Source organism: Fundulus heteroclitus, chromosome 15, assembly GCF_011125445.2.
Source record: "Fundulus heteroclitus isolate FHET01 chromosome 15, MU-UCD_Fhet_4.1, whole genome shotgun sequence".
In the NCBI taxonomy this organism is placed as follows: Eukaryota; Metazoa; Chordata; class Actinopteri; order Cyprinodontiformes; family Fundulidae; genus Fundulus; species Fundulus heteroclitus.
The window spans coordinates 7,981,294-7,993,793 of NC_046375.1; the positions used below are offsets into that span (position 1 = coordinate 7,981,294).

The 12,500-nt window shown below is 38.8% G+C and overlaps 1 protein-coding gene across 1 annotated transcript in view; it reads left to right on the forward strand.

Moving 5' to 3' along the window:
* Positions 1–1,423: 1,423 nt before the first annotated feature.
* Positions 1,424–12,500, forward strand: part of LOC118566146 (ectonucleotide pyrophosphatase/phosphodiesterase family member 3-like) — a gene marked incomplete at its 5' end in the record, with an annotated part of 16,276 nt that continues 5,199 nt past the window's right edge. Inside the window, 8 exons of the mRNA XM_036147305.1 lie at positions 1,424–1,495; positions 2,372–2,459; positions 6,263–6,447; positions 6,607–6,646; positions 6,722–6,882; positions 10,064–10,193; positions 10,538–10,612; positions 11,345–11,474. Coding sequence (XP_036003198.1) covers positions 1,424–1,495; positions 2,372–2,459; positions 6,263–6,447; positions 6,607–6,646; positions 6,722–6,882; positions 10,064–10,193; positions 10,538–10,612; positions 11,345–11,474 — 881 coding nt within the window. The remainder of the gene's footprint in view (positions 1,496–2,371; positions 2,460–6,262; positions 6,448–6,606; positions 6,647–6,721; positions 6,883–10,063; positions 10,194–10,537; positions 10,613–11,344; positions 11,475–12,500) is intronic.

Sequence of the window (12,500 nt, forward strand, 5' to 3'; positions counted from 1 at the left end):
TTTATACAAATATGTAAACATGATCTGATAATAAGCAATGCTATTCATGCCCTGCAAAAAGAATTACTTATTAGAGTTATCACAGTGTTTTCTATCCGTTAGTTTCTTCTTTTTCTTCTTTTTTGTCTTGATAGACAGACTTAGAGATATAGTGGCAGACCTTTTTTCGGCTTCTGAAGGGGAATCATCCATAAGCCAATCTTTGACCACTCCCTCCCTAACGCCAATGTGCGCGCTCGCTTCTTGCTGGTTTCCTCTACGCATGCATACTTCTAGTGTTTATGTGTCCAGCGAGCTTCAGGTAGCAGTGTAGCTCCACTGCTCTCACACTATGATTTGAACATGGCTGTGAGTCGCGAGAAGCAAACTGTCTTACAATTTTATAAGAAGAAGAGGAAGGCCTCAGAGGCAAGAAGTAAGACGCGACAGGATAAAACGGTCCTGACCCTGCGGAGTTAGTCAAAGAGGGACTTGGGCGTTTCTTGCCTACATTTCCGGGAAAAATCTCCACTCTACCTTATAAGCAAAAAAACAGAATAAACAACTGGTAAATAGTAGCAGCTTATGTTATGTCTATAATGTTAGTTTTGTAACAATATAAGAATAGTATAAGAACATAGGGTATTTATTATGCTACTCTTAATGGGCTAAAACAGGAAGTATAACAGGCTGACGTTAACTAGCTGAATCAGGCGATCTGATAGCTAGACCGCAGATGTTGATAGCAGCTTAAATGTAATGTTACTTTAATAAGAGTGATGCTCTTTCAGTTTCTACATGACTGTTCATGTTTTTCACCAGCCTAAATATTTCCAAGCAGCCAAATCTGTTTTACATGTAAGCTAGGGAAGAATGTTTAGCCTTTTCAGGCAGCTGACCAGCAGCCTGCAGCTGCAGGAAGAGGAGAGGCTGGTGCTGCACGTTCTCTGATGGCTCATTAAAAAAGATTTTTCACCATGATTTTAAGGCAATATGATGTAGCTATGTTAGTATTTATAACCTTTGTCTATCTTCATATTTGTAACCCACCAATGCAGTAAGTAAATGTACATTTTTCAAGTAGAAGATATAAAGACATTTACATTGGTGCAGTTTATCTCTATTGGAAAAGCAGCAGTGCTGTAGTCGGCTTATCATTTGCTAGAATAAACTGTATGCCTAAATCTTTTAATGACAGAATGAAGAAGCATGTTGGAAAGGAGCAGCAAAAATCCTTTGATTTGCAGTAACCCTATAATTGTGGTAAATCATACCACAAGCTGGGAAAAAATAAGACACAAGAAACCTCCCTCTAACCCTGTAATATGCATTAACTACTTGATGAGGATGTTCAATATATTCCTTTTTCCAGTATTTCCTCAAACTCCATTTATTTTTAATTTTCGTTTTTGTTTTAATGTGCTTGTTTTAATGTTTTCTCCTCAGTAACTCAACTCCGGGCAAGAATTGCAACGGTGGTTTCCACGGCTCAGACAACGTCTTCACCAACATGCAGGTCAGCGGAAGGAAAGCGTATGTGTTTGCTGTAGACATGAAACCTTTGTTATGCCATTTTTAGTTTTGAAGATAACAGGAAGTTACTAAATGTAGCCATTGATTTACGAGAAGATGATAAAAACTATATATTTACTATATTATAGGTAGAATGAACCGTCCTCACCATTGAGACATGAAATAATGAAGGACTGAAAACATTTGAAAAAGCTTCTGTGTTGACTTTAAAAACACGTATTGCAAAGTATATTTAGTGGTGAAGCAATATCTGCTCTCAAAGAAATAGGGTTCCCACAAGTATTTTTATTTTGATACTGTTTGGAAATTGGATTTTCATCCCTGTTTACATACAAGTGAAGAAAGGGATGAAATATATGGACAAATCTCTAAGACTGAGAACTCAGATGCTCCAAGAAGTCAGTAAATTACGACAGTCGCACTTAGAATGAAAGGTTTCTCTCAACCTACACACGGAAAGAGTTCATCTTAATGCCATTGTGATCTTAGTCACCACTTGTCTCTGGGTTTATCATAAGCTGGAATTTACTCAGAGTCGTTTCTTGTGTACTTTTTTAGTAAAAAGCAAAGCCGGGGCTGCTTCTTCTGCAAACATGCTAATGTTCTCCTTCGGTATAGAAACCTGTTTAGGTTTGGGTCAATTCAGGGCTTGACTTCCCTTTAAATATTTACACATGAACTAAATAGGTGGATCAAGGTTTGACATTTTAATGTTTACAGTTGGGCCTGAATAATGCTTTACGTTTCGCAAACGTTGGCGTAGTTCCTTAAAAGCTTAGTTTAGTTTACTTCATGCGTATAGAATTTAAATTGTGTGGAAAAAAACAACTTACTGTATATGTTGTTGTTGTTTTTCCAGTCAATCTTCATTGGTTATGGTCCTGGATTTAAGACGAACACGGTCGTGGCCCCCTTTGAGAACATTGAAATATATAACCTCATGTGTGGTAAGTGGCTAAAATTAGTTTTCGTTATTCTTGGTGCTGTAAGTCGTCGAAGTATCTTGATTTCTCATTCATGAGTTATGGTAAGATGGAGTAAAAGATGTTGTCGTTTTACTGAGAATGGTTATGAGATATGACGCTGGACTGAAAAGTATCGTATGAGATCCTGTATGCAAGCAGCAGAAAGGAGCTTCCTTCGTAGCACGGCTGGTGTCAGCCTAAAAGATAAGACGACAATCTTCTGAGAGGACCTGGATGTAGAGCTTCGCTGCATCAAAAGAAACCCAGTGAGACTGCTCAAGCAGTTGATTAGGACTATTTATCTAATCTGAGATGGGTGAATGGATGAATGGATAGATGCTGCTGCTGATATTATTTAGTCAGGTGTTGTTTTGTGAAATATAAAATTTTGTGCCATTGACTCGCTGAGACTTGAGCTGCTATGTGTTTTCACATGTCAAACCCTTATGCAGAGCTGCACAATGGTGCAGCTGGTAGCACTATTTCCATGCAGTGAGAAAGTCCTGGGTGAAAATCGCACACTGGGACCTTCCTGCACGGAGTTGGCGTGTTCACCATGTGCATTTGTGGGTTCTCTCTGTTAGAGCCCACTGTTAGACTGTTAGATTAATTGGTGTCATTAAATTTTCCCTTAGGTGTGAATTTGTGCGTGCTTGGTTGCCTGTCCTGAGTGTCTCCATGTTGCCCAGTGACAAACTGTCCAGGGTTTTCCCTGCATCTTGCCCAATGACTGTTAATGATAGGTACCAGCCCACTGCATGGATAAGCAAATGGATGGATGAAATAAAATGTACTCAAATTAATTAATATGGTCTTAAAGTCATGGACAAAGGGACAGAGTGTCTCTTACATACCAAAAAGTGTGGTCTTAAAAGCAAAGCATCTTGCTGTAAAACACTTTCTTAATTTATTACACGTGTACATTTGTAATTAAAGGACTTTGTTAAGCATGTGGTTGAACCTTTTCTACACACCGCAGAAAAATAACTTGAGACGTTGGTCAGGTCTTTGTTGAAAAGGTTAATATATAATCACAACTGTTGAATGGACATTTATAGTTAGTGACTAATATCCTAAATGCATTGCTGCTCTGTCAAATTTTAACCTGACTGACCTAAAAAAAACAGTATGCTGTGCATAGCGATGGATGGATGGATGGATGGATGGATGGATGGATGGATGGATGGATGGATGGATGGATGGATGGATGGATGGATGCTTTAATCTCAAAAAGAGATGGTGAAGATTATGTCTACAGTAAGAAAAATAGCTGTTACTATTTTCCTTTTGCGTCTGTTTTGTTACACTGCTGCTGGTCTCAGTTTTGACAACATCCAGCTTACCGACACATTTCAGTTACAGGAAACAGGTGTGGTCCTTGAACCTTCAGTTTCTGCTCTACTTCCTAAAAAAAAAAAAAAGGAAACCAATTTAAAAGGAAACCGCACACATCCAAACCGAGGTTTGAGAAACGTTCAGCAAGTGAGAAGAAGTGAAAATTATTGAAACGTTGTCATTTAGCTAGCACTGATGAGGGGATGTTTATTTGTGGCAATCTAGTGTGGTGATCCCTGTCAACCCAGCCTTTTCCACATGTTTAGGCCTATTGATATGCTGTACACTGCAAAAACAGAACTAAAAATAAGTAAAATGTTCTTGAAATGAGTGTGTTTGTCCTTGGTTTGAGCAGGTAAATAAGATTATCTGCCAATAGAAGGAGTATTTTCTACCCCTAAAATGAGATAATTAGATATACTGCACTTGAAGTAAGATGATGGAGATGAGTTGTTCCTATTTTAAGTGCAAAAATCTTATTCCATTGGCAAATCATCTTATTTACCTGCTCAGATCAAGGACAAAGGCACTCATTTCCAGAAAGTAGCTCTTTGTGTCTCTGTTATTGATGGAATGGTGACCTGTACAGGGTGTACCCCGCCTCTTGTCCAATGACCACTCCCACACTCAATCCACCCTCCTGCTGCCCTGCGCTGATAAGGGGCTACAGACAATGGATGAATAAACTTGGCCAGAACAAGTTATCACCCTGTCCTTGCTAGAGGGGACATATGATTTTCAGTTCTTCCTTTTCACATTGAAGTCATTTCTGGGCTATATAAAGTGAATGCCTTGGTCTGACTTCCTCGTTAATTTTCGCCCATGTCTCCCTTTTTTTACCCCTGTTCTGAGGTGCGTCTGAGAACAACTTGTTTTGCTGCCGTCTCTTTAAATCTATAGGGGGCGCTTCACACCCCCCACTTCTCCAGGTCACAGAGCATTCCACTCCACCCAGTCCGGCCATTTTTGTCATGTGCATTTTTATTATCCACTTGTAGCTTAGGCATCCTTCAGCTTGGGTTATGAAATTGCAGGGAAAAATAAAAAGGATAGATTTGCAAAATTGGTAAGCAGGAAGTCCATGACCTTGTTTAGCTGCTCTGCAGCAAATACTGTGACATTATTATGTTAAAAAAACATAATAGAGAACATAGAGAACTGATGTGCTTGAAAAAATATGACCAGGACGTATATGAAGATATATATGCAGCACCTGGAGAGACTACATACATATTTTCTGCATTCCAAAAGACTCCCAACAAAATGTATTTAAGGTCTATTTTGCATAATATCTCCTCTTTAAATCACAAATTACCTGTGATTAACTACAAAAGCAGAGTCACATTTCTCTAGCCACACCCAGGTCTCTCCCAGACTTGTAGAAACAGGATATCACTGAAAGATCTTGAAATGCAGCACATCGTGCCCTGATCCAAATAAATTCAACAACAGACAAGAACAACATCAACATATATCAATGTCAAAGGGGTAAAGCTATTTCCAAAGCTTTGACACTCCCATTGGACCCCAACGAGGAACGTTATCCACGAGAACACAAGAATTAAACTGAAACCCTGCAGGTTTCACGTGCCTTAGATGTCGCTTTCATGATACGATAATAAGGATATTACTAAGCAAAAATTTTATCTATGGAAGAGTTCCAAGGCCAAAACTGACTATACTGAATTTGCCAAAAAAAAACTCCTGAAGATGTGTAAGATGGGCATCATGGGACCAACACAGCGTTTCAGATAAAACACAATCGCGACCCGCAGCTAGTAATGGGAAGATCTGGGGCTGCTTCTCTGCTTCAGGACCTGCCCATCCAGCCATTGCCTATACCTGCTTATCATCCTCTGTAGCACATAATCCTAAAAGAAGACTTTGGACCATCAGTTCATGACCTGTTAACTAACTGCACTTGGGTAATGCAGACAGACAGTGATTCAAACCACACCACAAGTAGGCTTAACGATAAGCAAACAAGCAAGTCGAGGTTTCGGAGGGGCCTCGTCGGATTCTCGCTGGAATGCAATTGAGACGTTGGGACATTAAAGTGGATGGATGTTTATGCTCCAAAGTCCTTGAATGTGTCTGAATTGTGCAACTCTGCAAGCACTTCTGCAGCCATCCATCCACTGGCTAAGCCTTTTTATCAATGCAGAGGGGCCATTGGTACGAACTGCACTTTTCTTATTTTACTTTGTGAAAGTCATTAAAAAAAACATCTGAACTTCCTAATAATGTAAATACACGGGAATGTGTGGTTGTGACATGTCAAAACATGAAAAAGGTTCAGGCAGTAGGACTGCTTTTACAAGACAAAAAAGAATAACGGCAACAGCCTCTGAAAATTAGAGATTCTTTTCCTTTTCGATAAATACACTTTGTTTCGTAAATTAAATATCCTGCGTTTAAGGTTTTATTTCCGTCTTTCTTTCCTCAATCAGACCTTCTTGGTATCCACCCGTCTCCAAACAACGGGACCCATGGCAGCTTGAACCATCTCCTGAAGCATCCCATCTATCGTCCCGTCTACCCAGCGCAGCTCTCCCATGAAACCCCCTGTGAAGGCTCCAACCCGCTCCCCACAGACAGCCTCAAATGCCTCTGTCCATCTCAGAACCCTGAAATGGTACGGGGGCTTTTGTTCGACACTCTGGACTGTTGTTACACATTTTCTTTCTTGACTCACATTCACAAATTCTCACAACATAAATGAGCTAAACATGCAAACTCAAACTGTAGGTCTTGCTGCGGTTGCACCTTATCTTATTTTATCTTATCTTTGCAGGAGACAGAAATGAACAGAAATCTTTTATCAATGAGTTCAGGTAATGACTTGTTTTTCTTTTCATTCAAGATAGCGCTGGGAAATATTGACATAAAGCTTCGATTTCTCTCCTTAGTCACCAAAGATAATTTGCGCCGCCGTCACCATCCCTTCGGCACCCCCGCAGTCGTCCAGGCAGGCATCAGCTTTTGTCTGCTGTACCACTCCGACTACCTGAGCGGATACAGCAGAGACCGCCTCACGCCGCTCTGGGTGTCGTACACCCTCCCGCCTCTGGTGAGTGCACAGCTCGGCGCTCTCTTTCATCTCTAAACTTAGCCCCATCGGTTCGGAACTGCCTCGGCCGTATTTCATCCGTGGCTTTGGTTTGGCTGCAGACTGGAGGAGGTTTCTGTAGCATCTGAGTCCCTGCTGTACGGCTCTTGTCCTTTGTGCACTTTGTGGCAGAGCTTTCTTGTAAATCACAACCTCAGGCACAGCAGTGCATTTCCAAGAGAGCTCGGATTCCTCTGTCTGAATGATTGAGCAAGTGGATGTGCGATCCAAATACAGCAGAATACAGCATGCAGTGCATTGTCTGCAACCACTGTAGGTAAAAAAAAAAAAGTGCTATGACACGAAATGTTTGTGACAGTTTCGTTGTGTTACATTATAGATTAAATATTACATCTAAAACAAAAACCTAAACATCATTATTCATTATAAAGTTTCCAGCAAGAAAATCGATCTAAGGCTAACTTGATTATTCGGAGAGATAATTACTCCACAGAAACAGAGTAACTTGGCTGACTGGATAAGCCCCCTGCTTGTGTTTTTTTAATGGGATTTCCAAGAATCCGCCAAGCTTAAATTAAAACTATCAGTCCGCGCCAGCTGGAGTCTCTAACGTATATCAACCACCAGTTTGCTCTGGTTCATGCTGTGAGCTGAAGCGCAGCCAAGAGGGGAGGGGGAGGAGCCTAAGACTCCGTTTACGTGATGTTTCCTGGTGAAAACTAAACAGTTTGGTTGTGTTTCCACTGTTCATTTACACGACAACGCCGAGCGTTTCCTCTGACAACGACACAGTGTGAAAACAGGTTCCAGAGTGTTATGGTTCAAGAAGTTTCTGTAGTCATGTAAACAGGAAAAACTGAATATAATAATAATGTATATAGCAGGTGCAAAATGCTCTATTAGCAACATATGGGTATTTGGATCTCTAATATATGATGGATTGATTATTAAGAGCTTTATAGGTGAGAAGGAGAATTTTAAATTCTATTCTTGATTTAACAGGAAACCAATGAGGGGAAGCCGAAAGAGGGAAACATGACCTCTCCTTTTAATTTTTATCTGAACTCTTTCTGCAGCATTTTGGATCAGCCAAAGGCTTCGAACTGCATTTTGTGGACTTCCTGATAGTAATTCCAAAAAAAGTAAAAAAAAAAAAAACAAAGCAACTGGACTTGCTTTGTTTTTTTTGTTTTTTGTTTTTTTGTCCAGTTGCTTTGTTTTTGTTTTTTACCTTTTTTGGAATGACCATGACCTGGATGACTGAGATTCTTCACCAGCTTCCCGATAGTAAAGAATTACAATAGCCCAGTCTTAAAAGATTTGTTTTTCAGTGTTATTTTTAGACAGAATATTTTTAATTTTGGCAATATTCCAGGGGTGAAAGAAGGAAATCCTGGAAACCTGTTGACAGGGGATTTAAATGACGTTCTATTATTATTTTATTGATGGTTTGATGGCATGTTTGTATGTTCTATTTTTATTTTTCATTTCTTCCTAAGTCAGTTTATTTTTTTATTTTGGAGATTAAGTTTTAAAAGAAAACAATAAATTATTTTTATTTATATATTACCATAACTGATGCCACTTTGTAATCCCTAAGTAGCAGAAGCCGGCTTCTCAATTTGTATATAACTTTATTAAGTTTATTTAAGTTAATTGGTAATCCATGACTTCCTGGTTATTACGATGTGACACAGAACGACTTTTCGCTATGAGTATCTTTACAAGGGCAGTCGCTATCACAGAGGGTGTTGTATATTATCTCAGAATAACTTTTATCACCTCATTATTTTGTCAGTACAAACTGTATTTGGTAATGACTAAAGATTAATAATGTCATTATCGCAAGACAACAGATTAGGCTATGATGTTTTACAACATTGTAGCCTAGTTTTACAAAAGGATGTCTCACAACAAATACAATATCTAAAAATCAAAATGACACTAAATCAGTCTGGCTTTACAAATTTACTATAGTCATGTTTGCAAGTGAACTGAGCTGAAAAGGTCCCATCTAGAAACAAAGTATTACTGGTAAAACTTTTCTGCTGGGGCAAGGGTCATGATACCAATACAGCAGAGTGAAATTGGGTGTAACACACAGATTCATTTTGGCCAAACTATCATCTTGCAATCTTATCACAGAATGATACAAACTTACTTTTAATAGAGATGAGCAAATTCTTGATCTTCTTTCCATTCTTCTGTTGCTAACTTCTGTAACAAGTACACAGTAAAGTTGATAAAGCGGCTGTCTACTGCAAGTATTGTTGCATAAATGTAGGTTTCTCCCTATAAGGGCTCCAACATGATCTGTTTGCTCCGAGAGGATAATAAGACTTATTGTTCTCTCATAAAATGAGCTTCGATGAGTCCAGGGACACGGCAAGCGAGTGACACCAAAGCTGAACTTTTTTTACCTGCATGCAAAACATTCTGCGCTGCAGAAAGCCAACGTTGCATGTCACCATCATCACTGCAGCATCATGCTCCGGGGAGGTTTTTCTGGTCAGAGTTTATGTTTAAATTCGAACCTCAATCCAATTAAGAATTTGTAACAAGACTTCTTTTTATTTTCTTTGCAGATACTCTCCAATAGCTTGAGCTGTATATATTTTTTTTTTTACAAAAAAATGCTAAAATACGTGTTCAAAGCTGTTTGAGATAAACTCCAGAATTTTCGCAAGTGTAAAGTCAGTACCTTAAATACATTGATTAAAGAGGATTTAGAATTACTTGCTTTATAACAGATCAGCCTAAATATGCAGCGTTGTTCTTCTTTTACTGCCTGTAGATGTTAAAACTAAAAGGAAAAGCTCCAGACACGAAGCAAACAGTAAGCATTTTGAATCTTGCGTGCATACCTTTGTTGTCCTATTGTTCTTGAAAGACTTTTAAACTGAGCAGAAATAAAGAAGGTAAATGTTTTCTTTACCAACATATAGATGATTTTATGAGGAAGTTTTTTGCTTTTGGCTAAACCATATAAATTTTGTGGTTTCACTTAACATCACCCAAGAATTTAACCTCAGATAAATGACATTTTCTATGAGCTCTGCTAACCAAAAGAGTGGAATTCCCTCACCGAGCCGTTCAGTAAGCTAAATCTGAATCCGGGCCAAATGATCTTGCACCCAAAGACCTGTCCTGCTGTCCACCACTCACTGATCCCCTCTCTCAGTTCACAGTGCGAGACCCGAGCCACGAGGGGTGTGTTCGAGCTGACGTGCGCGTCCCGTCTTCCTCTGACCGGCTGTGTCTCCGCTACAGAAATCAGAGCCATCTGTCGTATGGTCTGCTGCACCCCCCCTGTGAGTGTGTGTAACTGTATATCTGTTACGTCTAGAAAGGTTTGCCTCCAGGTGGCTTCAGCAGGTGAAGTGAAAGAGAAAGTTAACGCTCACTTCCCATTTTCACTGGTACAAAATAAGGTACAACACTGATTTATTTTTATTTTTTTGCAGCAACTAAAGATTTTAAGATTATTTTGACCGATAGGCCTGTAAAGTTTAGCTTTAACAATGTACACGGTTAGCATTTGTAGGTTTTCCAACCTCACGTCATCAGTAATTTCCACCATTTGCTTCAGTGTAATTGATTGATCGTGTTTGCAATGAATCTCCACCTAGATCTCCACTTGTCATTATCTTTACAGATCTAAATGCCACTGGTCCAGAGACTGACTCGCTTATCAGCAGCAACATGGTACCAATGTTCCCTGCATTTAAAAGTAAGTATTTCTGCACATATCTGTCAAGTTTGAGTTTGTTTTTTGTTTGTTTTTTTTAAGAGCATTTGGAGTTTTTACGCTAAGAATGCAATAATTTCAAAGCTATAAGATTTGACAACAGGTTGAGCAACGTACAGAAGATATTTGTAGGAACTGCCTCAGGTTCCTGGATGTGCCCATAACCTGCCAGGCCTCCAGTACACAAAAAACCTGCTTTGTGCATGCTTGAACAAAGCTCGTCTGTAGAACTATTCTTCAACTCCTGAACTGAGGAGATCTCTGTTTTTTTTGACTCAGTGCCAAGCTTGTGTTTTCTTGCTAGATCTTCAAATTTTCAGACAACTAAAACAAAAGTTTTTACATCTTTACTTCTGTTCTCTAAACTGTTCAAAACTAAAGTTTTTTTTTTCATGTACATTGTGAATTGGATCTGGACAATCTGGTAACTGTTTAGTATTAGTTGAGTTTTGTTCAATAAAATCCTTCAGAGTTTACCCGTAATCTGTGAACATACTTTAAAGGAAAGCTCTCTAGGTAAACATGAAAATAATTATTTTAAAAAAGAATTTCGAATGCATGGAAAATACCTATCACCATCAGGTGCTGCCCTCTGGTGGCTCATTTTTGCTTGTACACAGTTTAACACAGATAATCCAGAGTTCAGAGATGTCTGTTTGTAAAAATTACAGGATTATTTGTTGTACTCAGCCCTATTTTTTCATGTTTTCTCAGAGGTTTGGACACATTTCCACACTTCCATGCTTTTGAACTATTCACAAGAGCTGAACGGGGTCAACGTCATCAGTGGGCCAATATATGATGTAGATTTTGATGGAAATGCCGATCCAGTCATCAGCAGCTCGTAAGTTTTCTACAGATTTATGGTGATTGCTACCACGTGGTACCACGTGTTTAGATGCTAAATCCATGTTTAGCATCTAAACATTTAAGTGTAAATCAAGCCTGGGAACTTTTACTGCACACAAATGCATACACATTAAAAACTAGGCAACCTTTTGTAGAAGTCTCATTAAAAATAAGTTGTTTTTTACTATATTTGCAGTCTATTAAAATCTGCACAATATTGCTTTCAATGTATGTTTCAATTTGTCTCTACATTCGATGTGCATCATGAGGCCATTTCTTATGTTTTAAAATCAGGATTTAACTGATTCAATACCAAAACTTTAAACCATCTTAAATAACCCACTAGTAGCTAAATTTGCGCTCTGAACTAAGGTTTGTGTGCACTTGCACCATCACTACAAATAAAAATCATCAAAAGATGTGCAACAGATTATTAAGTAAATTAGCTTTAAATTCTGAAAAAAGTTTTTGTATTCTTGTTCAACTTTAATGCAAATTAAGGTGAATTCTAAAGTTTATTTACAATCCAGTAGGGGATCCTGTAACCTGCAGTTGGGGATCATTTAAAAAGAGAGAACGGCTCAATTACTCATCCGGGGGCTCACAAAACCCAAAAAGTAAAGCACTGCAGGTCTCAGCTGCCTCGGTTCGGGTCAGCGGTCAAGATTCAACATTAAGAAAGAGAGACTGGTGAAGTTGGTAAAGGTCAGCTCAGATTAAGGCAAGGCAAGTTTATTTGTATTGCTAATTTCAGTAACAAGACAATCAGTGCTGTACATGAACAGAACATAAGAAAAGAGAGAAAGGAAGTAACTTTTAGCGAAGTGCTGAAATGAAGGTGCTAAATGGCAGACCATCGTCAGAATCCAACGTAAGCTTTAATAGAAGCATTGGACAAACCACCATGACAACTGAGATGAAACATGTCTGAAATGTGCAAAAATATTTATATGGCATCTAATAGTAAATAAATAAAATAAAACATCCAGTCATAAATTTTAAAAAAAATCTAGTGAAACTG